The sequence below is a fragment of the Trichechus manatus genome, unplaced genomic scaffold (genome assembly GCF_000243295.1).
Source record: "Trichechus manatus latirostris isolate Lorelei unplaced genomic scaffold, TriManLat1.0 scaffold00262, whole genome shotgun sequence".
In the NCBI taxonomy this organism is placed as follows: domain Eukaryota; kingdom Metazoa; phylum Chordata; class Mammalia; order Sirenia; family Trichechidae; genus Trichechus; species Trichechus manatus.
The window spans coordinates 1,541,113-1,567,418 of NW_004444198.1; the positions used below are offsets into that span (position 1 = coordinate 1,541,113).

The 26,306-nt window shown below is 41.3% G+C and overlaps 1 protein-coding gene across 2 annotated transcripts in view; it reads left to right on the forward strand.

The window, feature by feature from the left end:
• The first annotated feature begins 14,850 nt into the window (after positions 1–14,850).
• The window catches only part of PTPN2 (protein tyrosine phosphatase non-receptor type 2), a 141,868-nt gene continuing 130,412 nt past the window's right edge, over positions 14,851–26,306 (forward strand). Inside the window, exon 1 of one of the 2 annotated variants that reach the window (XM_012559543.2) lies at positions 14,851–15,010. In XM_012559543.2, the coding sequence (XP_012414997.1) occupies positions 14,942–15,010 (69 nt within the window). In that variant the 5' untranslated portion in view covers positions 14,851–14,941. The remainder of the gene's footprint in view (positions 15,011–26,306) is intronic. The other variant, XM_012559544.2, reaches the window with a different exon arrangement.

Below are 26,306 nucleotides of genomic sequence, written 5' to 3' on the forward strand. Positions count from 1 at the left end.
CTTTGAAAGCATTCCCCTTGAGAACGGGAACCAGACAAGGATGCCCTTTATCACCACTCTTATTCAACATTCTGCTGGAGGTCCTAGCCAGAGCAATTAGGCTAGAAAGAGAAATAAAGGGCATCCACATTGATAGGGAAGAAGTCAAAGTATCTCCATTTGCAGATGATATGATCTTATACACAGAAAATCCTAAAGAATCCACAAGAAAACCACTGGAACTAGTAGAAGATTTCAGCAAAGTTTCAGGATAGAAGATAAACATACAAAAATCAGTTGGATTCCTTTACTCCAACAAAGAGAACCTCTAAGAGGAAATTACCAAATCAATACTATTTACAATAGCCCCCAAGAAGATAAAATCCTTAGGAACAAATCTAACCAGAGATGTAAAAGACCTATACAATGAAAACTACAAGACACTACTGCAAGAAACCAAAAGAGACCTGCATAAGTGGAAAAACATACCTTGGTCATGGATAGGTAGACTCAAGATAGTGAAAATGTCAGTTCTACCCAAAACGATCTACAGATACAGTGCAATCCCGATCCAAATTCCACTGGCATTTTTTAATGAGATGGAGAAATAAATCACCAACTTTATATGGAAAGGAAAGAGGCCTCGAATAAATAAAGCATTACTCAAGAATCAGAACAAAGTGGAAGGCCTCACACTATCTGATTTTAGAACCTATTATACCTCCACGGTATTCAAAACAGCCTGGTATTGGTACAAGAACAGATACGTAGACCAATGGAACAGAATTGACAATCCAGGCATAAATTCATCCCTCTATGAGCATCTGATATTTGACAAAGGCCCAAAGTTGGTTAATTGGGGAAGAGACAGTCTCTTTAACAAATACTGCTGGCATAACTGGATATCCATCTGCAAAAAACTGAAACAAGACCCAAACCTCACACCATGCACAAAAACTCACTCAAAACGGATCAAGGACTTAAATATTAAATCGAAAATGATAAAGATCATGGAAGAAAAAATAAGGACAATGCTAGGAGCCCTAATACAAGACATAAACACAATACGAACCATAAGTAACAATGCACAAAGCACCAAACCAGAGACTAGATAAATGGGAACTCCTAAAAATCAAACACTTATGCTTATCAAAAGACTTCACCAAAAGAGTCAAAAGACAACCTATAGACTGGGAAAAAAATTTTGACTGACAAATCCAATCAGCATCTAATCTCTTAAGTCTACAAGATACTGAAAAATCTCAACAACAAAAAGACAAATAACCCAATTAAAAAATGGGCAAAGGATATGAACAGGCACTTCACCAAAGAAGATATTCCGGCGGCTAACAGACACATGAGGAAATTCTCACCATCATTAGCCATTAGAGAAATGCAGATCAAAACTACAATGAGATATCATCTCACTCCAACAAGGCTAGCATTAAACTAAAAACCACAAAATAATAAATGCAGGCAAGGTTGTGGAGAGACTGGAACACTTATACACTGTTGGTGGGAATGTAGAATGGTACAACCACTTTGCAAATCGATTTGGCTCTTAGCTAATGTTTGATTGTGTCCCTTTTTTATTTTTTTAATGTGTACATCTATTGCTATAAACTGACCCCTGAGTGCTGCCTTAGCTGTGTCCAAAAGATTTTGGTATGATGTGTCTTCATTCTTGTTTGATTCCAGTAATTTTTTGATTCCATCTTTGATTTCTTCTATTACCCAGTGGTTTTTAAGCAAGGTGTTATTCAGTTTCCATGTATTTTTTTTCCTTGCTCTTTCTGTCATTAATTTCTACTTTTATGGCATTGTGATCAGAGAAGTTGGTTTGTATTATCTCAATGTTTTGGATTTTGTTGAGGGCTGCTTTGTGGCCTAACATGTGTGGTTTATTCTGGAGAACATTCTATGTGCATTGGAAAAGGATGTGTACTTTACTGCTGTTGGGTGGACTGCTCTATGTTTGTCTATGAAGTTAAGTTGGTTGATCATGGCCTTTATATTTTCTGTATCTTTGTTGAATTTATTTCCAGATGTTCTGTCCTTTACTGAGAGAGTGGTGTGTTGAAGTCTTCTACTACTATTGTGGAACTGTCAATTTCTCTTTTCAGTGCTATTAGAGTATGTTTTATGTGTTTTGGAGCCCTGTCATTTGATGCATAGATATTTATTATGGTTATGTCCTTATGGTGGATTGTCCGTTTAATCATTATATAATATCCTTCCTTGTCTTTTATGGTGGATTTTGTTTTAAAGTCTATTTTATCTGAGATTAGTATTGCCACTCCTCATCTTTTTTGGTTGCTGTTTGCTTGATATATTTTTTTGCATCCTTTGATTTTTAATATATTTATGTCTTTGTTTCTATGGTGTGTCTCTTGTAGACAGCACATTGATGGGTCCTGGTTTTTTTATCCATTCTGTCACTCTCTGTCTGCTTATAGGTGCATTTAAGCCATTTATTCTCAGTGCGATTATTCACCAGTGTGAGTTTATTGCTGTCGTTTTGTAGTCCTTTTTTTTTGGTGGTTGTCATGGTTTGAATTATGTCCCCCAAAAAATGGGTGTATCAGTTTGGCTGGGCCATGATTCCTGGTACTGTGATTTTCCTATATGTTGTAAATCCTGCCTCCATGATGTTAATGACGGAGAATGGGTGACAGTTGTGTTAGTAAGGCAAGACCTGATCTAAAAGACTGGATTGTGTCCTGAGGCAATCTCTTAGATATAAAAGACAGAAGTGAGCAGTGAGACAGGGGGACCTCATACCATCAAGAAAGCAGTGCCTGGAGCAGAGTGCGTCCTTTGGACGAGGGTCCCTGCTCTGAGAAGCTCCTAGCCTGGGGGAACACTGATGAGAAGGCCGAGAGAGAGAAAGCCTTCCCCTGGAGCTGACACCTTGAATTTGGACTTTTAGCCTACTTTACAGTAAGGAAATAAACTTCTCTTCGTTAAAACCATCCACTTGTGGTATTTCTGTTATGGCGGCACTAGATGACTAAGACAGTGGTGCTGATGTTTTCTTTGTTCCTCTTACTCTCCTGTGTTGAATTCCTTTCGTTTGTGGATTTTTTTTTTTCTGTTTCTTTAGTTTTTGTAAGTTTTGTATTTACAAAGACTTTATGTTTTCCTTCTTTATTTTGATTAGTAGGTTTGTTAAATTTCTTTGTGATTACCTTGAATTTGTTCTATCTTCTTAAGCTTAAACCAGTCTTTTATTACTTGATATTGCCTTGACTTCTTCTCCATTTGAAAGCTCTATACCTACACAGTTTATTCCCTCTTTTATTGTTCTGACTTTGTTGTCATTTACAGATTGACGTCTCTGGTTCTCTGTTGTAAATCTTTTAGTTTTATTTTATTCTCGTGGGTTCGTTACCTAGGTTGGTATCTGGCTGGTGCTGTCCTGTGTCCTAGATTCAGGTTGTAATCTGATGTTGTTGGTTCTCTAACTGAAGGGCTCCCTTTAATAATTCTTATAAGTTTAGTTTGGTTTTTATATATTCCCTTAATTTTTGTTTATCTGGAAATGTCCTAATTTCACCATCATATTTGAGTGAGAGTTTTGCAGGATATATTATTCTTAGTTGGCAATTTTTTTCTTTCAAGGTTTTATGTATGTCTTCCTATTGCCTTCTTGCCTGCACGGTTTCTGCCGAGTAATCAGAGATTAATCTTATTGTTTCCCCTTTGTATGTGACTTTTCATTTTTTTCTAGCTGCTCTCAGGATTCTTTCATTGTCTTTGGTTTTAGTGAGTGCGATTTTGATAAGTCTTAGTGATTTTCTTTAGAGTCCATCCTATATGGGGTTTTTTGAGCCTCTTGGATGGTCAGCTCTTCATCTTTCATGATATTGAGGAAGTCTTCTGTCAACAAATCTTTGGTGATGCTCTCTGTGTTTTCTGTTTTCTCCCCTGTTCTGGAACTCTGATCACACGCAGATTTTTGCTTTTCGTTGTATCCTAAATTGTTCTCAGGGTTTCTTCATTTTTATTCCTTCTTTTCTCTGGTTTTTTCCTCAAACAACATGATATCCAAGTATTTGTCTTCAATTTTGCTAATCCTGTCTTCCATTGTTTCAAATTTGCCCCTAAAATCTTCTATTGCACTGTCTGTTTCTGAAATCTTGTTGCTTATCTTTTGGATTTCTAATTGCTGTTTATGAAAGATTTCTACTTGTGGATTTATTTTGACATTTTGTTCCTGTATTATTTTCCTGATTTCTTCCATTGTTTTGTCTGTCTTTTCTGTGAATTTGTCTGTCTTTTCCATGATTTTTTCTATTTTTTTCCATATTTTGTTTGCATTTTCCTTCATCTCTTAGAGAGCCCTGCATATTAGAGTTTTGAATTCCCTATCAGGTAGTTCCAGTGCCTTTTCTTCTAGTGGAAGGTCATCTGGTGTTTTATTTTGGTTGTTTTCTGGAGCCATCCTGTTCTTTTTTTTATATGTTTCGATGTTGTCTGCTGTCTTCAATATATTCTGCAATTATTTTAATTTATTAATTGTGGATTTGTTTGTTTCATCCTGCTTTTTTGTTTTATTTATGTCTGGGCAAGCCAGTTGGGCATACTTTGTTCCTTGTTCATCTGTGGACATGATACTACTCACCACCTTGCCCAGATGGGCGGGACTGGTCACTCAGGTATGGTGCAGCAGGACAGGTCCGTTGGGGGGAGGGGTGGTGTTGGCTCATTTGTAGCACGTACTGGGGCTGACGGGGCCGGGCCAGGGGGCAGTGCAGGGCAAGGTCCGATGGTTCACTCTGGTGCCGCTCAGGGGTACAGCACTCAGCTGTAGTGCAGATAGGCAAGAGAGAAAGTAGAGGATGTGATGTGTGGAGCTACGTGGGTGCGAGAAAGAAGAGAGAGAAACAGTAGCAAAAAAAAGTAGAAAAAATTGCAGTGCAGTATGATTTGGCAGGTGGGTGCCCAGCAAGGCCGTGTGCTGGTGGCTCTCTAGCCAAGTGCTGCGGCTCAGCTTATCAAGAAGGAGTGTAGGTGGCGCACAGGGCTAGGTGGTCAGGAGAAAGGAAAGAGGGAAAGAGAGAGAACAACAACAACAAAAAACCGTTAAAAAATCAACAATAACAAAAATAAATATGGTGGTAGGGGAGCCAGCTGCTGTGAGTGGGGCAGAATTTGCATCTTGGCAAACTGATGTCTCTCTCACTGGGCTGCACAGCCCACCAAGAAGGGGCAGAGTCAGGGCCTAGATGGGAGGGAGAAGGAAAATGGAGAAGGGGAAAGATAAAGAAAACTAAAAAATATGGACCTGAGGCAGCCCGCCTGTGGGGGCAGTGCAGAATCGGCAAGGCTATGTGCAGAAGGCTCCCTAGCTGCATGGTACAGCACAGAGAAGGAGGGATGCGGCTCACAGTGCTAGGTGGGTGGGAGAAAGGAAAAGAAGGAAGAGAGAGAAATAGAAGAAACAAAAAAAGCAAAAGCAAAAGCAAAAGCACACAAACAAAAAAAGTGGCACTGAAGGAACCTGTCAGTGAGAATGGTGTGGACCCAAGGAGGCCATGGGCTGGTGGCTCTCTATCTGAGTCATGTGGCACAGTCCATCAAGAAGGGGTAGGGACAGCAGATGGGGCTAGCTGGGCAGGAGAAAGGAAAGAAATGAAGGGAGAGAGAAAGAAGAAACCAAAAAAAGGAAAGAAATGGTGCTACAGGAGACTGCGGGTGGGGCCAGTGTGGACCTGGGGAGGCCGCGCGCCTGAGGCTCTCTAGCTGAGTGGTGTGGCACAACCCACCAAGGAGTGGGAACGTCACATGGGGCTATCTAGGTGGGAGAAAGGAAAGGAAGAAGGTGGAGAAAGGGAAGAAACAAAAAAAGCCGGAAAAGCAGTAACAAAAAAAAATGGCACTGAGGGAGCTGGCTGATGGAGGCAGGGCAGACCTGGGCAGCAGTGAGCTGGTGTCTCGTTGGCTGGAAGACCATAGCCCATTGGAAAGTGGAGGAGGCCTCATAGAGGGAAGAAGAATGGGGGATGGAAAAGCATGTATCCTTGGTTATTGGGTGTTCCTGTTGGGAGCTGTGAAGTTGCCTTCCCGTACTCCCTGTCCACCGTTCTCAGTGGCTGAGGTCCAAGATGGCGAATCCATGCTGTGTTGGCTGGTAGGGGACGTTCACTCCATAGCTCTCCTCATTCTCTGTTCTCTGTCAGTTTCTTATTCCATTTGGTGCTTGACAGGGTTCTTTATCCCTTCATTTGACACTTAGGGTTGCAGGATTGACATTTGTATTCACTTTACTTAGTTTTTCGGGTCTTTGCTGCAGAGGGACAGCATCGCAATTTTGTCCATAGCACCATGTTGGCTCCACCTCGACCTAAAGTGCAAAAATCTTAACTCAAGGAATTTTAATACATGCACACACGCACACAATATGTGTGTCATGGATTGAATTGTGTCCCCCCAAGATATCCGTCAACTTGGCTAGATCATGATTCCCAGTATTGTATGATTTGTCTACCATTTTATCATCTGATGTGATTTTCCTATGCGTTGTAAATGCTAACACTATGATGTAATAAGATGTATTAGCGACAGTTATATTGATGAGGTCTCTTTTGAGATATAAAAGAGAGAAGTGAGCAGAGAGACATGGGAACCTCATGCCACCAAGAAAGCAGTGCTGGGAGCAGAGTGTGTCCTCTGGACCTGAGCTTCCTCAGCAGAAAAGCTCCCAGACCAAGGGAAGATTGATGACACGGACCTTCCACCAGAGCCAACAGAGAAAGAAAGCCTTCCCCTGGAGCTTATGCCCTGAATTTGGACTTGTAGCCTACTAGACTGTGAGAGAAAAAATTTCTCTCTGTTAAAGCCATCCACTTGTGGTATTTCTGTTACAGCAGCACTAGATGACTAAGACAATGTGTATATTATATACAACTGTGTACTCATTACCCAGATCAAGATATATAATATTTCCATAACCCCAGAAGGTTCCTTCATGCTCCTTCCAAGTCAACTTCCCCACCCTACTCCACTGTTCACAGAGGTAATCACTATTCTGTTACTTTTTCTTGAGTTTCATACAGTCTTCATTTAAACTTCTGCCCATTTTTGAACTTCATATAAATGGAATTATACAGTATATACTTCATAAAATACCCAGCATTTTTTATGAAGACACCGTACCACAGTGTCAGCCTTTGTGAAATAAACACACACACACAAGATGACTGTATATGTGTGAGCCTGTTTCTTGACTTTATATTTAGTTCCATTGGTCAGCTTGTGTGTCCTTACACCAACACCACACTTTCTTTATGATAGACTTGATATCCAGAAGAGTAAATTCCTCTGGATCTGTTCATCATCTTGGCTATTCTTTGCCTTTGAGACCATTTCTGGACTCCATTCTGTTCCATTTGTCTGGCAATCCTTGTGCTAATAACACACTGTTTTAATTATTGCAGCTTTAGAATAAGTCTCAATATCTGGTAAAGTAAGATCTCGAGTTTTCTCTTCCATAAGATTATAATGGCTATTCTTGGCCCTTTGCATTCTTATACAAAGTTCAGTTTGCCAATTTCCATACTCAAAAAAAAAATATGGTGGGATTTTGACTGAGATTACATTGAATCCATAGATTACTTTGAGAAGTATTGCTAAATTTACAATTCTAAAGTTTTCAATCCATGAATATTGTATAGCCTTCCATTCATTTTGTTCTTCTACGGGTTTTTCTTTTCTTTCTCAATAATAGTTTGTGGTTTTCAGCCTAGAGATCTTGCAAATATTTTTGTGAATAATTTATATTAAATTTTTTCTATTTGTTGCTGTTATATAAAAATACCACTGATTTTTTTATATTGACTTTGCATTCAGTGACTTTGCTAAATTTACTTATTAGTCCAATTTTTTGCTTGCTGATTACTTTGAATTGTCTATGTGGCTATATTGACTATAATATTAATTTTATTTCATCCTTTCTAATCACTATACAATTTCTTAACTTTTCTCACTTTTTGCCATAAGTATACAATGTTTAATAGAAGTAATGATAGTGGGCATCATTGTCCTAAGTCCAATCTCAGGGGGTATAACCACTTAGAAAACTGTTTGGCAATATATATACCCAAGAGAAATGAGTGTATATGTCCACCAAAAGCCAAGTACAAATATGTTTATAACAGTACTCTTCATGATAATCCAAACTGAAAACAACCAAATTTAGAACAAATAAATAAATTTTGGTATAGTAAAAGAATTGAATACTATTTAGCAATGAGAATGAATGAACTATTTCTACATGCAACTATATGATGAATCTCACAAATATGCTGAGCAAAAGAAGTCAGGTGCAAAAAAGTACTTCCAGTATGATTAAATAAAGTTCAAAAAAGGCAAAAACTAATCTATGGTGTTGGAGGTCAAGGTGATGGTTACCTAGGGTGAAGGTGATATCTTGAATAAAGCTTGAGAGGTGTTGCTGGAGTACAGCTAAAGTTCCTTTTCTTGACCTGAATAGTTAAATACAGCTGTTTACTTTGTAAACCCCCATTTGTCTGTCAACTTGTTGTACTATAGGGACTTGCGTGTTGCTGTGATGCTGGTATCTATGCCACCAGTATTCAAATACCAGCAGGGTCATCCTTGGTGGACAGGTTTCAGCTGAGCTTCCAGACCAAGACAGACTAGCAAGAAGGACCTGGTGGTCTACTTCTGAAAAAAATTAGCCATTGAAAACCTTATGAACAGAAGTGAAACATTGTCTGGTATAATGCCAGAAGATGAGCTCCTCAGGTTGGAAGGCACTCGAAATATGACAGAGGAAGAGCTGACTCCTCGAAGTAGAGTCGACCTTAATGAAGTGGATGGAATCAAGCTTTCAGGACCTTTATTTGCTGATGTGGCATGACTTAAAAGGAGAAGAAACGGCTAAACAGCTACAAACATCCGTTAATAATCAGAACGTGGAATGTACAAAGTATGAATCTAAGAAAACTGAGAATTGTCAAAAATAAAATGGAACACATAAAGATCGGTAACCTAGGCATTAGTGAGCTGAAACGGACTGGCATTAGCCATTTTGAATCAGACAATCACATTGTCTACTATGCTGGGAATGATAAATTTAAGAGGAAAGGTGTTGCATTCATTATCAAAAAGAACATTTCACAATCTATCCTGAAGTATAATGCTGTCAGTGACAGGATAATATACAGACTCCTACAAGGAAGACCAGTTAATATGACTATTATTCAAATTTATGCACCAACCACTAAGGCTAAAGATGAAGAAATTGAAGATATTTACCAACTTCTGCAGTCTGAAATTGATCAAATATGCGATCAGGATGCATTGGTAATTACTGTTGATTGAAATGCAAAATTTATAAACAAGAAGGATCAGTAGTTGGAAAATACGGCCTTGGTGATAGAAACAATGCCAGAAATCATATGATAGAATTTTGCAAGACCAATGACTTTTTCATCACAAATACCTTTTTTCAACAACATAAATGGTAACTATATAAGTGGACCTTACCTGATGGAATACACAGGAATCAAATCGGCTATGTCTATGGAAAGAGACATGGAAAAGCTCAGTATCATGATTCAGAACAAGGCTGGGGCCGACTGTGGAACAGACCATCAATTGCTCACATGCAAGTTAAAGTTGAAGCTGAAAAAAATTACAACAAGTCCACGAGAGCCAAAATATGACCCTGAACATATCCCACCTGAATTTAGAGACCATTTCAAGAATAGATTCGACGTATTGAACACTAATGACCGAAGACCAGGTGAGTTGTGGAATGCAATGCAGGACATCATGCATGAAGAAAGCAAGAGGTCATTAAAAAGACAGGAAAGAAAGAAAAGACCAAAATGGATGTCAGAAGAGACTCTGCGGGAGGCAAGGCCAAGATGGCAGAGTAGTCAGACTCTTCCTGTGGTCCTTCTTACAACAAAGACCCGAAAAAACAAGTGAATCTACTATATATGACAATCTAGGAGCTCTGACCACTGAAGGCAAAGTTGAGGAATCAGACTGAGTGGCAGGGGGAGGAAGAAACGGTTCAGAAGCAGCGAGGAGTTGCCAGACATGACTCAGTAGGAGCTGTCCCCCTTCAGGCCAGATAGGCTGGCGTGCATGGTGAGGCAAGCAGTGGCGCTCAGGAGGCGTTTTCCACATCGGCAGAGATAGAGCAGAAGAGAGTCTACTTGGGCCTCTGGAAACCAGCGAGGAGCGGTGCTCAATTGGCAAAAGATAAGTACGTGCCTCTGACTTACTGCGCATATCAAAAAACACCCCCTTTGGGAAAAACCTCTCTCCCATTCACCTGTCCCCTCCCCACTCTGCACTGTCCTGGGCCAGCTTCAGCTATTGCGGAGTCCCCTTGCTGGAAGTGAGACCCATAATGTGCCCTGAGCCATTCTCCCAGTCTTGGAAAGGGAATAAATTAACAAACAGGAAAAAGTAATCTGCCAGCTTCCCTAAGCCGGGAATTCAGGGTAGGCACAGCTCCTTTCCCTAGGCACAGGCATAAGGGGGCCAAAGACTTTGAATGCCTTTCACCCCTGCATAGACCTGTGTGGGCCCATTTCAGCAGCATAGGCCCTCATTACCACAGTACAACAGGGTGTATACCTGAAGCCTAACCTCAGCCGAATCAGCTATATGGTGAAGTGGCAGGTTCGTGACATTTGCCAGTGCTCTGATCATTAAGCATGGTCCTCATCTACCCACATCAGGGGCCTGACGACTGGTAGCTTCACCCACACCACCTAGCCACTCACGACAGGGGTCCAAGAGTAAGTGGTACCTCCCAGTCCTCACAGCCAACAGCACTGGGTGCTCATAGTCTGGCTGCAAAACCCACCCACTTACGTGCTGTATGGAACAGGGACACGCTTTCCTACCCAGACACTCAGGGGCAGCCATCTGGCTGAAAGCAGAGAATACCAGAAAGATGTTTACCTGTGTTTTATTGACTATGCAAAGATATTTGACTGTATGGATCATAACAAATTATGGATAATATTGAGAAGAATGGGAATTCCAGAACACTTAATTGTGTTCATGAGGAACATATACATAGACCAAGAGGCAATTGTTTAAACAGAACAAGGGCATACTGCATGGTTTAATGTCAGGAGAGGTGTGAGTCAGGGTTGTATCCTTTCACCATACTTATAATCTGCATGCTGAGCAAATAATCTGAGAAACTGAACTATATGAATATGAATGGACCATCAGGATTGGAGGAAGGGTCATTAACAACCTTCATTATGCAGATAACACAATCTTGCTCGCTGAAAGTGAAGAGGACTTGAAGCATTTATTGCTGAAGATCAAAGACTACAGCCTTCAGTATGGATTACACCTCAACACAAAGAAAACAAAAATCCTCACAATTGGACCAATAAGCAACATCATAATAAACAAAGAAAAGATTGTAGTTCTCAAGGATTTCATTTTACTTGGATCCACAGTCAATGCCCAGGGAGGCAGCTGTCAAGAAGTCAAAGGACGCATTGCATTGGGCAAGTCTGCTGCAAAAGAGCTCTTTGGAGTGTTGAAGGACAAAGGTGTCATTTTGAGGACTAAGGTGTATCTGACCCAAGTTATGATGTTTTCAGTCGCCTCATATGCATGGGAAAGCTGGGCATGAATAAGGCATACTGAAGAAGAATTGGTTCTTTGAAACTATGATGTTGGTAAAGGATATTGAATATACCATGGACAGCCAAAAGAACAAACAAATCTGTCTTGGAAGAAGTACAGCCAGAATGCTCATTAGAAGCAAGGATGGCGAGGCTTTGTCTAACATACTTTGGACATGTTATCAGGAGGATCCAGTCCCTGGAGAAGGACATCATGCTTGGTAAGGTAGAGGGTCAGCGTAAAAGAGGAAGACCCTTAACAAGATGGATTGACACAGTTGCTGCAACGATGGGCTCAATCATAACAACGACCATGAGGATGGTGCAGGACTGGGCACTATTTTGTTCTGTTGTTCATAGAGTTGCTATGAGTCGGAACCAACTCGACAGCAACTAACAACAACTTTGTGAAAACTCCCTGTACATTTATGATTTGTGTACATTTCTGCATATATATTTCAATAAAAGGGTCATTTAAAAAAATACATACTTACTTGATGTTCCATAATCACTGAAATCTATACAACCAAACAAATGTCTGCCTAGCTCTGTACATGTACATCTCTTGTATGGACATTAGGTTTTTAGCCTGTATTTTGTTATGTTGATCCCTTTGAAGTTCTAGTTTAGGATCTATGGGTAGTAAAGAGAGTTTTCCCTCAACTGGATCTAAATTTATGATGTTAATCATTTGGGGAAGAGGAGCTTCTTAGGTAGGAAACTGAAATTCAGAAGGCATGTCTTGTTTAGAAGAAAGAAGGGACTCCAAATTCTTGCTATGCATCATTTCCTTTGATCTAGACTAGTGGTCCCCAACCTGTGGGCTGCACAGGCTGAAAGGGCCAAGGACTAGGTTGAAGACATTGCTATAAATCTGGACGTACTTTCCACCAGGCATTAGCTGTAAAATGAATAAATATCCCAAGCTTTTCAAAAAATACAAATTCATCTAAAAGAATTGCTAGATTCATAGTAGACTTTGATCATTTTGTATTTTCTCAAATATTCAAAAAAGTGTGTACATAAAAGTAAACCTACTATGGAGACTTTAAAAAGTTTGAGGGCAAAAGGGCAACCTGATACTTAAAAATCTTGAGAACTACTGATTTTGACCTCAAACAGGGCAAAAGTCTTGGTTTGCGGTCCTTGGAAATGGGTGCTAATAAGGCACATGCTAAATGCAGGCAGTCGTTAAAGCAATCGACTGCTAACTGAAAGGTCGGCAGTTCGAAACCACCAGCAGCTCGGCAGGAGAAAGAGGGGGCAGTCTGCTTCCGTAGAGATTTACAGCCTTGGAAACCCTACGGGGTCTCTGTGAGTCAGAATCGACTTGAAGGCAGTGGGTTTAAATACAGGCAAGCTAGGAAGGAGTTGGGTTGGAAGTCATGCCAGAGAGAACAAGCCATATCTTATATATAAAATACCTAGAAGCAAGTTACTTTTTTTTTTGAAGTGTTTCAATTGAGCTTTTTTAAAAAATTTTTTTATTGTACTTTAGATGAAGGTCTTTTCAGTGGAATACCCCCACCATTACCAACATTGGAGGGTCTCAGTTGATTTTATTAAGTGGACAACATTCTTTGGTAGAAGAGTGAATATTTTCAGGTTGGAAAGCAATCTAATGAGCTAGTCCCTTTGCGGAAGTACTTGATTGATGCCAACAATTATAGGGTATTCTGGGAGAATCTGTGCCTTTATTCTAAATAATTAGTTACAGTGACAGAGCTTCAGGAACCAGGACAATTAGAGATTTTGTGTGTGTGTGTGTGTGTGTGTGTTTAAGGGAACTCTATGTATTCCCAAATTAAACAATGTAGGAAGAAAAGGCTGGTTGACTGCTTAATCTTCCATCAGTTGCTGTGGAGTGGACTCCGACTCATCGCGACCCCGTGTGTGTTAGAGTAGAACAGTGTTCCATAGGATTTTCAAGGCTAATTTTTCAGAATTAAATCTCCAGGTCTTTGTTCGGGTAGCCTCTGGGTAACAGTGGCTCTGGGCAGCAGTTCCAATTCATAGCAAGTCCATAGAGTTCTCTAAGCTATATAATCTTCACCGGAGCAGAGCTTCAGGTTTTTCTTCTTCTGAGCCGCTGCGTACGTTGGAACCACCACCATTTTAGTTAGCAGCTGAGCGCTTTACCACTGGGCCACCAGGGATCCTTAATTTTTCACTAGTACTATATTTTGTTGGAACCCTGGTCGTGCAGTGGTTAAGCGCTGGGCTGCTAACCAAGAGGTCAGCAGTTCGAGTCCACCAGCTGCTCCTTGGAAACCCTATTGGGCAGTTCTCTTCTGTCCTATAGGTCGCTATGAGTCAGAATTGACTCGACGGCAACGGGGATGTTTAAGGACATTTTTCTGCCCCAAGAATTTTAATCGTCTCAGACCTTGCTGCTCAAAAAGAACTTTCTATGATGATACAATTGTTCTGTATGTGCGTTCTGCAATATATGACGATCAGAAACTTGAATGTGGCTAGTCTGACTGAAAAATTAAAATTTTAATTTCATTTGATTATTTCAACATTGGACAGCACAGGTAAATTTTTTCTAACCCTTCACATTTCTTATGAAGATGATACAATAAGCATCCTCAATATTACAAGCATGAGTTCACTAACAACTATCTTAACTTGAAACAAGAGGATTTCCATAATGAGCAAATTTGGATAAAAAAGGATTTCTTCTTTTCATAGGTCATTTTTAAGTTGTGGAATGTTTTCTTAACGAGATGTATTCTCCTAAACTCCAGGAGAGGTTGCCCCTCTTGCTCTAGCGGTCTTTTGGCATAAAAAGCCGCAGGCGCGGAAGAGCTGGCGTTGGGGGTGGGTTATTTTCTCCAAGAAGGCTGAAAAATTTGCTCCAAAGTGGGCCACATTCAAACTATCTAGATGATGTTCAAAACAAAGTTCAAATACCGCATTATTTAATAAAAAAAAATTGCAATACCCACGCCCCACCTCCGCCCGTCCGCGCAGGCCCGGGGGCGGGGCACCTCCGGCCGAGCTTCCCAGCACTGTCGCTAGGCGGGGGCGAGGGGGGGAAGGGGGCTCGGGCCCGCCCTCCGCACCTGCGCGCCCACAGGATGCCCCCCTCCTGTGCGCCGCGTGCCCGCACCGCCCACCCGTGCGGCTCCAGCGCCGGGTCGGCGCGCTGACGTCCTACGCCCCAGGTACTTTCCCCACAGCCAGCGGCCGGGACGTGGGGACGGGGAGGGCGGCCGCGCGCCGCGCATGCGCCCGCGGGCGTCTCGCGTTCCTTGGATCGGAGCGGGGTATGAGCCTCTCGGTGACCGGCGGCTTCCTTCTCGTCCGTCGCTCCGGCCGCCATGTCCCTCACCGTCGAGCAGGAGTTTGACGAGCTGGATGCTCAGAACTGCTGGCAGCAGCTGTACTTGGTGAGTCGCAGGGGCAAACACGGCGGCTGCGCTTCCCACCTTCCTCTACCCCCGGGAACGCGGGCTCGAGCTTGCCCGGCTACCCTCTGCTGCCTCCCCGCCTCTTCCCTCCGCAGGCGGAAGTGGCCGGGCCGCTCGGCGGGCGGGCGTGGGGCGGGCGCAGATACTTTCTTTTCCCCCTTTTGGAAGGAAAAAAAAGACTTTAAATGCGGATACTCTTCGTAAGCGCAAGCGCAGAATGCGCTCTGGAAGTCGGTGCCACAGCGGCGCCTCGCGGTGGCGCGGGTGGGCCCTCTGCGTTTCGCGGGCATGGGGCTCCAGCTCGCCGCCCCGCCCGGAGCTGCCGGCCGGCGGGTTGTGTCCGGGCTGGGGGCCCTCGAGGGTACCCGGTCCCGGTTTCGGAAGGCGGGGCGCGGTGTTGGTGGCGCTACCTGCGGTTGGTCGTGTGTAATTCGCAGTCCCCTCGTCGTGGCAGGGCCTAAACCTTCGTGGCGGTGAGAGGTTCGGGGTCATGCAGTCTGAACGTTCTCAGAGCTCGGGGTCTCAGCGTGTGGATTGTCCTCCACAAAGTGCCTTTCTGGAACGGAAGTAGAGTTCGGTTGTATTTTTAAAAGAAATGATATAGAGTATCGTTCTCGTTGTACTTTGCTGACTAGAGGTATACTTTACAGTAAAATGCACACATCTTATGTATATACTTAAGCGAGTTTCACAAGTTTATTCACCCGTGCAAGCATCACTCAAATCAAGATAAAGAACATTTCCTTTACCCCAGAAGGTACCATCACCTTTTCTCCCGCTCCGTAAACCACCTCTGTCCCACAGAATCATCTTGCCTCTTTTGGAACTCTTATAAATGAAATCATACGGTATGAACTCTTCTGTGACTAGCTGCTGCTGCTGCTTTTTTTTTTTTTTTTAATTTTATTTTGCTTTAGGTGAAAGTTTACAGAGCAAATTAGTTTCCCATTCTATAAAGTGTTCCAAGACATTGATTTGATTCCCCTCAACGTGTCAGCACTCTCCCCGTTTCCTCCCTGGGTTCCCCATTTTCTTTCCTCCCCATTTTCTACCCCTTCCTCCTTTCTCATCTTTGCTTTAGGGCAAATGTTGTCCTTTTGATATATAATTGATCTAAGGAACACGTTCCTCTTGGGTGTTACTGTTTATGTTATGGACCTGTCTGTTGTTTGGCTGAAAGGTGGTCTCTGGGAATGGCTTCATTTCCAGGTCAGAAGGGTGTCTTAGGGCCGTAGTCTCGGATTCCTCCAGTCTTTCAGACCAGTAAGTCTGGTCTTTTTTGCGAGTTTGAGTTTCTATTCTATAATTTTCTCCCGCTCTGTCTGGGACCTTTTGTTGTGATCCCAGGGACTAGCTTCTTTACGTCAACCGGAGTATCTTTTATTTTTTTTATTTCTTTATTTTTTATCGTACTTTAGATGAAGGCTTACAGAACAAATAGTTTCTCATCAGACAGTACGCATATTGTTTTATGACAATGGTTAACACCCCACGACATGTCAACACTGTCTATTCTCGACCTTGGGTTCCCTATTACCAGCTTTCTTGTCCCCTCCTGCTTTCTAGTCCTTGTCCTTGGGCTGTTATGCCCCATTAGTCTCATTTTGTCTTATTGGGCTGTCTAATCTTTAGCTGGAGGGTGAACCTCGGGAGTGACTTCATATAAAAGGGTGTCCGGGGGCCATACTCTCGGGGTTTCTCGAGTCTCTATCAGGCCAGTAGGTCTGGTCTTTTTTTGTGAGTTAGAATTTTGCTCTACATTTTTCTCCAGCTCTGTCCGGGACCCTCTGTTGTGATCCCTGTCAGAGCAGTCGGTGGTAGCCAGGCACCATCTAGTTGTACTGGATTCGGTCTTCAACTGGAGTAGCCTTTAATTCACACAAAACTTTTTATCTTTTTAACATTCATTTAATTTTCTACTCCCTACTCTTAATTCCCAAGATTGGATTGAGTGGTGAGTTAAATGCTGCTTGATTCATTTTGTGTACAGTAAAAGGGAAAAAAGGGCTTTCATGTAAATCTGGAGGGTCTTAGTATTTTTTTTCCCCTCCATTCCATTTAATTAGATGACGGTAAAAAACATTTTCTTTGTCGTTATGTTCAGAATGTATAGTATTTTCTTCTAGAACACATTAGCAGGAAGTATTGTAAATTCTCTTATTCATATCAGTACAGAGTGTGTTAGAATAGGGTATTAACTTTTAAAACACGCTGTTAAGGACTCCTCCAATTGTGGAAAGTCTTAAATGCAAATTCTAGTAGGAATCTTTATGGTGAGACCCTGCTAGCTGTGCATTCTCTAGTTATATTATAGTTGGTTTAACAGAGGAGAGGCTGCTGTCTCCAAGATGCATTTAATATATCGAAATACAGATTTGAGACGGGAAAGATCAACAGTACAACTTAATTCAGCTTCATATTTTGCTAAAGCAGCTTGATTTTTTCTTTTTTAATCATTAATGTCCTTGAGAATTCAATGAAAACTGTGATCCCACTTGTCAGGGAAATGTACATACTTAGATCCACCGAAAATTTCACATCCAGTTTCAAAGAGCTGAGGAAACCCTTCCATGGGCTTGTGGCTAGTAATCTTTTAGTTTAGTGGGTTGGTCAGCACTTTTACTACTTTTCATAATGAAAGAACAAGAGCAGTAGCTTGGTCAATAGAAATCATGCCATGCTGTTGTTACAGTCAAAGTAGATCACAAAACAAGAATGTGATGGAAAGCAAGTCTGGAAAGAGTTTGGCTAAGAGTGTTTTCCACAGGGCTTTGAACCTGGTTCCTTACGGTTCAAACCCCTGCTGAGAATTTGCATTTCTAACAAGTTCCCAGGCTATGGTGATGCTGCTGATTAGGGACCAGTTCTGAGAACCACTAGTAGAGTGGTGGTTCTCAAAATCTATTGTACATAAGAATCACCTGGAGATCTTGTTAAACTATAGATTCTGATTCAGTATATCTGAGGTGGAAATGCAAATTTTCATCAGGGAATGAACCAGTTTGAACCCCTGCTCCCACAGCACTCTGTGTGAGTACCTACAAGTCTTGTGTGTCCCAAAAAAGGAGTGCAGCAGGGAGTTCTGACAAAGCTTCCTGGAGGAGGAGAACCTTACCTAAGTCTTGAAGCACAGGTTGGCTAGGTGAAGAGGATAAGGGTGTGGGAGGCAGTGTTCCAGAGAAGGAAGAAATGTACACAAAGGCTCAGCATAGAATGTAAGGGAACTACTAGCAGTTTGGCATGGTTCAGTGTCTGGTATGGAAGAGCTGAGTCTGATAACTAAAGAGTCAGAGATTACTTGACAGCGACTGTGTTTTTGTAGATCAGACTAAACAATTTGAAGTAGGTAGTAGGGACTCACAAAGGAATTTTAAGCACAGAAGTACCATGATCATATTTACTGTTTAGCAAGATCATTCTGACTTGCATAGGCTGGGTGTGGCTAACTGTAGGTAGTTCGCCCAGGGAGGAGTCTGCTGGGGTAAACCTGAAGAGAAGTGATGAGCTCTTGAACTAAGACAGTAGGAGGGATGGAAGGGAGCTACAGATTTCAAATGTCAAGGAGTAGATATGTTCAGTTTTGAAACTGTTCAATTCCCTTTGAGGTAAGAAATTGCGAGGAATTGAAATGGAAGTAGTTTAATATGTAAATTTGGAGTTCAGGAGAGAGGTCTGAGCTGTAAATATGGTTTTGGAAACCGCAAACTTTTACACAGATGGTAAAGGACTTAGAGGAGATCACCTAGGGAAAACGTAAGAGGGTTTGGAAATGCCGAATGCCAAGGGCAGAATCTTGACAGACAACAGCATTTACAAGGGTAGGCAGAGAAAGTACAGCTTGTGGGGAAAGACTAGAGAGTAATAACCATAAAAATGGGGAAAAATTGTTGGAGGAGGTGTGGAGGGAGTTGATGGTCAGCAGGTCTTCATGCTGCAGATAGGACACAAAAGTTAAGATTTTTTTGAAAGGTCTCTCGGATTTAGCAACTAGAAGATGAACAGATAATTTAAAAACTAATTTCATTGGAGTGCAGAAGTCAGGTTGCCTGGAGTTGAGAAGGTGGGAAAAAGTGCAGACAAGCAGGCTTGGACTGCTGTTTTTAAGAAGCCCAACTTTGAGGGGAAAGATAGCTAAAATGAAGCATGGTCATGTGACTTTTAAAAACTTCAGTGGTTTCCACCTGCTCATAATGTAAAATTCAGACTTTTTCTGTTGCTCACAAGACCGAGTCTTGTCTCTCGTAGCTTCATTTCCCATACCACTTTCCTCCCTTTTTCCCCCCGCTATGTTTCTGTTCCTTGAACTGTAACTTTATAAATGTAGTTCCCTTTGCCTTAGCACTTTTCCCCTTTTCTCTCCCCTTTGGCTTGACTACCTCATCCCTGAGGAGTTTTGGGTGGTACAAATGGTTAACATGCTTGGCTGCTTACTGAAAGGTTGGAGGTTGGAGTCCAGCCAGAGGCACCTCAGAAGAAGGGCCTGGTGACCTACTTTGGAAAATCAGTCATCGTAAACCATATGGAGGTCAGTTCTACTTTGGCACTCATGAGTTGGAATGGAATTGGCAACGGATTACTCATCCTTGAAGTCCCACTTCCTCAGGGGCGCCTTCCTGACCCACCCATATGGGTATAATCCCATTCTGTGCCTCTATTGCATCAGACTTCCCTTTTCATAGCAGTGATTGGATATAATGTAGCAGCAGATTAACACAATTTGCGTTGAGCTTATGCTGTTGAAATTTAACACTGCTTTGAGTAGGAAAAGTGTTTAAGTGGGCTTTCTGCTTTGTTACCACAACAATGGGTGATACATGTGATAATGTTTGAGAGGAGTTGCGCTTTTTTTGGCAGTTTTAATGGTGCTAGGAAAAGAAAGGCTTTACTCTTGAGCAAAAACTAGATATAATCAAAGGCTGGGTGTGCTTAGTGATATGAGAACTTGACTTTACATACCTTATTATTGAAATTCTTACAGGAAAAATGAATTTATTATTTTGAATCTGAAACTCTCTGGTCACTTACTGTTTTTACCGCTTTTGAACGATTGTTCTTATAACATGACTTTTGATAACAGGAATCATACTAACAGGGTAATTAGGAATGCATTATTGGGTTGGGAGCAGAACAGACTATTAGAGTTTATTGTCTTCATTATCTCATAAGAACTCAGTGAAGTTGCTGTCAATGCCTTACACAGTACCAGGCACTTAGTAAGCACTTAATAAATACTTGAAGTGAGATTGCTGGAGAAGTCAAATTTAGCCTGACGGACTAATAACGTCAGTGTAGTCTGAGGTTACTTCTGGCTTTATGAGAAATGTTTCTTGATGGCTTTTTGACCTTTCCTTTAGCTGATTGTTGTCTGAATTAGGCTGGGCCATGAGAAGGGCACACAAAAGGAATGGAGTTTTGCGAGCCTGTCGGGAAAGGTATCATAATTGTGGGAAAATGAGAAAAACTTTTGTGGAATAATTGTTTCTTATAAGTGGTAGCTCAGAAGGAATTTGGTTGATTAATCTTAATTGACTGGTCAGTTTTTTTATTAGACGTTTGTAGTGCAGATACTGTCAAGAGTAAGAGCAGTTTTTCTGTTTGTGAGTCAGCTTGTTTTTAAAAGTAGGCTAACAAGTGATCTCTGTTCTTCTAGTACTTAAGAGGGGGGCAGCCAGGTAGGCGGGGTAAATCAAAGCTGTCTTATTCCAAAACACTTCTCTTGCAGTGTCTACTATTTACACATTCTCCTACTTAATTGTCTGATCTTATTGTTCAGTGCTTTTACGTGGTTGCCTTATCAGACTTCTTGAATTTCCTTGAAAATTTCCAGTTTTCTCGTACTTTGTTGCTTCTGCACATGTTGGATATACCCTGCGCCTACCTTGTATGTCTGGGAAATACCTTCAAGACTAGCCTCTCGTCCCCTGCGAGATGTGGGGAATAACCTTGCAAAAGCTATATGGCCTTTGTTCTTGTTTTTTTTCTAGCCAGACCACACCTGAGGCTAATGAGTGGGGGCTGACCAGACCAAGAGGGACGAGCTGGGGACCCATTGTTGACGACGCTTCAGGAGGCATGATGTAACCTATTATGGCCATGTAGGGAGGCCAATAAGAGCCATGAGTCCTAAGGCTCTGATGAGCTTCCTGTTTGGTGACCAGTCATGAAGGAGGGTAGTGTGTCCATCTTTGGGACATAGAAGCTTCATACTGGGACCCCTCCCAGACCTCACCCCATGCGTCTCTTTGTTTGGATCCTTTTGATTATAATAAATTTGTAGATGTAAGTATGGTATAGTCTGAATTCTGTGAGTCATTCCAGTGAATTAATGAACCCACAAGGGCCGGTGTCTGCATATTAGGCAGTCTGAAAGAAGATGTTCTTCCAACTTGTGAACTCTAACCTGGGAGAGAGAGAGTGCTACTTGGTGGCTAGCCACAAGGATGGAGAAGTGGGAAGGTGAGGACTGAATCCATCCCTACATTTTGGGAATTGGATTCATGCTGGTCCTTACCATGCAGTTAGTGACAAAGGTGGGATTTACCCCTTTGCCCTTTACTTAGTGTATCCCCTTAAGCAAAGTTACATGCAACTTATTCTCTGCTTCCTTAACATTCCATATTATTAGATTATGAATTACGTTGTTTTATAACTGTGTGCTTGTCTGCCTAGCTTCTTGAGGGTTGCCTCATTTTTACTTGTTTCTCTAGTGCCTCCCTATGGGGCTTGAAACATGTTAGATGTTCAGTAAATAGTCAGTGAACAAAGAAATACTGCTCCCCCTCTTAGTTTCTTAGTGCTGCTGTAGCAGAAATATCACTAGAGGGTGATTTATTTTAATTTTGGTAATAATATACACAGCAAAACCTGCTCCCATTCCACAGTTAATGAACTGTGACTTAGTGAACAGTGACATTGGTTACATTCTTCACGTTGTGTCAACATTCTCGTTACTTCTGTTCTCGTTGTTTCACTTCCATTTACTTAATCTCCCTGCCCCCCAACGTTCTCATTATGTTGTAAAATAGCTGGTGACCCTTTGGTCTTAATATAGTTTTTTTTGTTTTTTTTTAAAGAAGTGCAATACTCAGGAGTGGCAATCTTTACTCCTTGGTTTAAGCTGTCACCGAATTTAAAGGTGACTTCAGGGGATAGTTTCAATTCAAGGTTTGGAGAGCAACTCGGTGCCATAGTCTTAGGGACTCATCTAGCCTCAGTAGGTCCAATAAGTCTGGATTCTTTAAGAATTTGAAGTTCTGTTCCACATTTTTCTCCCTTTTTATCAGGATTCAGCTATTGTATTTCTGTTCAGAATATTGCAGCTGGTTACCATCTAGTTCTTTTGGTCTCAAGGTGGAGGAAGCAGTGGTCTGTGTAGACAGTTTGTCTTGTAGTCAAGTTTATTCTCTGATTCTTGGGTTTTCTTCTTTTTTTTTTTGTTCCAGACAAATAAAGACCAATGGTTGCATCTTAGATTGCTGCTAGTAAGCTTTTAAGACCCCAGACACCTCACCATACTGGAAAATAGTACATAAATTTTAAGAACTATACAGTTGACCAGATTGTCACAAATGAGTGGTTTCAAAGAATAGAAATTAATTTTTCTCACAGTTTGGGGGGCTAAAAATCTGAATTCAAGGCACTGGCTATAAAGGAAGTTTATGTGTCATCTCTGGAGGAAGATGTCTTTCAGTTTCTGTAGACCGGCATTCCTTGATTCCTTGGTAATGTCCTCGTGGCATGTATCTTCCTTTCTGTGCTTGTTTCTGTGACTAATTTGCTCTTTTTATGTCTCAAAAGTGGTTAGGTTTAACCACCTGTTACAGATTGAATTGTGTGTGTCCTCCCCACCCCATGTATCTTAGCTCTTATAGTGGATATTGGTGCGGGAAGCATCAAAAGAAGATGGAAGAAATACACAGTCACTGTACCAAAAAGAACTGGTTGATTTCCAGCCATTTCAGGAGGTAGCATATGATCAAGAACCGATGGTACAAGTCCAAGCGGCACTGAAGGCATTGGCAAAAAAACAAGGCTCCAGGAATTGACAGTGTACCGATTGAGATGTTTCAGTAAACGGATTCAGTGCTGGACGCACTCACTTGTCTATGCCAAGAAATTTGGAAGATAGCTACGTGGTCAACAGAGTGGAAGAGATCCATATTTGTACTCATTACAAGGTAAGGAGATCCAACAGAATGTGGAAATTATCGAACAATATCATTAATTTCACACACAAGTAAAGTTTTGCAGAAGATCATCTAAAAGCAGATACAGCAATACAATGATAGGGAACTACCAGCATTTCAAGCCGGATTCAGAAGAGGATGTGGAACAAGGGATATCATTGCTGATGTCAGATGGATCGTGACGAAAGTAGAGAATACCAGAAAGATGTTTACCTGTATTTTATTGACTATGTAAAGGTATTCGATTATGTGGGTCATAACAAATTATGGCTAATATTACGAAGAATGGGAATTCTAGAACACTTAACTGTGTTCACGAGGAACCTGTACTAACCCAAAGAGGCAGTCGTTTGAACAGAACAAGGAGATAATGCGTGGTTTGAAGTCAGGAAAGTTGTTCGTCAGGGTTGTATCCTTTCGCTGTACATATTCAATCGGTATGCTGAGCAAATAATCCAAGAAGCTGAACTGTATGAAGCTGGACTATAGGGCATCAGGATTGGAGGAAGACTCATTAACAACGTGCAGTATGCAGATGACACAACTTTGCTTACTGAAATTGAGGAGGACTTGAAGCACTTATTGATGTAGATCAAAGATCATAGCCTTCAGTATGGATTACACGTCAACATAAAACAAAAATCTGCACAGTTGGACCAATAAGCAACATCATGATAAATGGAGAAAAGATTGAAGTTGTCAAGGATTTCATTTTACTTGGATCCACAACCAATGTCCATGGAAGCAGCTGTCAGGAAATCAAATGACGCATTGCATTGGGCAAATCTGCTGCAAAAGATCTCTTTAAAGTGTTAAAAAACAAAGATATCACTTTAAGGACTAAGGTGTGCTTGACACAAGCAGTGATGTTTTTAGTCAACTCATGCATATGAAAGCTGCACAGTGAATAAGGAAGACTGAAGAAGAATTGATGCCTTTGAATTATGGTGTTAGCAAAGAATATTGAATATATCATGGACTGCCAAAAGAATGAACAAATCTGTCTTGGAAGAAGTGCAGCCAGAATGCTCATTAGAAGCAGGATGGCGAGACTTCGTCTCACATACTTTGGATGCGTTTTCAGGAGGGACCAGTCCCTGCAGAAGGACATCATGCTTGGTAAAGTAGAGGATCAGCTAAAAAGAGGAAGATCCTCAATGAGATGGATTGACAACACTGGCTGCAACAATGGACTCAGACATATCAACAATTGTGAGGATGGCACAGTGTTTCATTACATAGGGTCACTATGAGTCGAAATCTCTATAGCACCTAACAACAGCAATACTAATGGCTATAATCCCATTTGGGCATGGGTTTTTTTTTTTGTTAAGACGCTATTAGTGTAGGTATATTTTAAGTCAGTCTCTTTTGAGATATAAAAGAGCAGATGAGGCACAAAAGCATAGATGGGGAAAGATAGATGCCATGCCACCTGACATCTTCAGGGAACCAAGAAACAAGCTGAAAAGAGACAAGGACATTCCCCCCAGAGCCAACAGAGAGAGAAGGCGTTCCCCTAGAGCCCCTTTCCCTAAATTCAGACTTTTAGCCTCCCAAGAGAAGATAAATTTCTGTTTGTTAAAGCCACCCACTGTGGTATTTCTATTACAGCAGCACTAGATAAGTAAGACAATACTTTACACAGCTATGGTCTCACTAACGTAACAAAGAAAATCCTATTCCTGAGTGGTATTATATCCATAGGTTTGGGGGGAGGGTTAGGATTTATAACACACATTTTTAGGGGGCACAATTTAATCCATAACACTTTTTAAATGTAGACACCTTAGTTTATTCCAACCCCTTCATTACAGATGAGGACACACTGATGTAGCAGAAGGTTGTTATTTACTGTAAAGTTATAGTATCCATTAGTGACACAGTTGGGACCAAAGTCCAGTCCTTTTGAATCTCATTTTCCCGACTTGTCCTAATTTGGCAACCTGACCGCCTAAATTGCTTTTTTCTAATCTGTTTGAGATTAATGTTACTGAAGGAATCATTTAAATTTTTGATGGAGAGGAGGAAGTAGAGTGTGTTACAATAGGAAAGGTCATTTTGAGACTTGAGGTCTTTAAAAAAATGTCTGGGATCTGTGGATCAGACTTGAAAGGTATTTTCAAATCTCTTAAAACTGCTGAATTTGTGTGTGTGTGTGTGTGTGTGTGTACACCCAGTTGTTTTTCTAGATGATCTCATAGCTTTTATCAGATTTTTATATCTGTGATTCCTTAGGTAAGAACTATGGCTTTAAAGGAAAACAGTCTTGGGAAGGGTGCCACAATAGAGAATATATAATTAAAAACCATATTGTATTTTTTTTTTGCCATATGTTCTGTAGATCACTGATACTCATGATTATGGAAATCTAGGTAGTTGCTGTTGCCCCTTTGCCTTCCTACCTTGCTCCTGTTAATTTCTTGGTTTTAACCAGAATCTCCAACAGCTTTTTTGGCTTCTCCCTGTTATTCATAGAATTCCTTATTTCCAGTTGAAGAACCTACTGCTGTTTGGTTCTTTTGCCTGATTTCTCCGTTGTCTTACTCTACTCGCTTTACTCCCCCTACTTTTTTCCTTTTGGCCCTCCAAATAGTCTGGGTAAGCCAGAGATGTGGTATAGATAAGCAAAATTAAAGTGAATATAAATGTGCCTTTTCTCACATAAACATGTTGGTAGCTGCCATTGTGTTGACCCCAACTCATGATGACCTCATGCACATTGGAACAAAACACTGCCCAGTCCTGCACCATCCCCGTGATGGTTGCAGATGAGACCATTTTGATCCATAAGGTTGTCATGGGCTGATTTTAAAAAGTAGATAACCAGGGTTTTCTTCCTAGTCCTTCTTAGTCTGGAATCTCCTCTGAAACCTGTTGGTTTTTTTTTCCTCCTGGAAATTCTCGTTTCCATTCTCTGTCTGTGTGGTAGTTACAGTTAATGCTCCGTTAAACTCATTATTTCTTGTAGGTAAAATGTTAAGGGCAGAGAATATTTAAACCAACTAGTAAATTAAAACTTCTGATAATATCATCCATTACTTCGGAAAGCAGTGATTCAGTGATTAGCCATAGGCTAAATCCTAAAG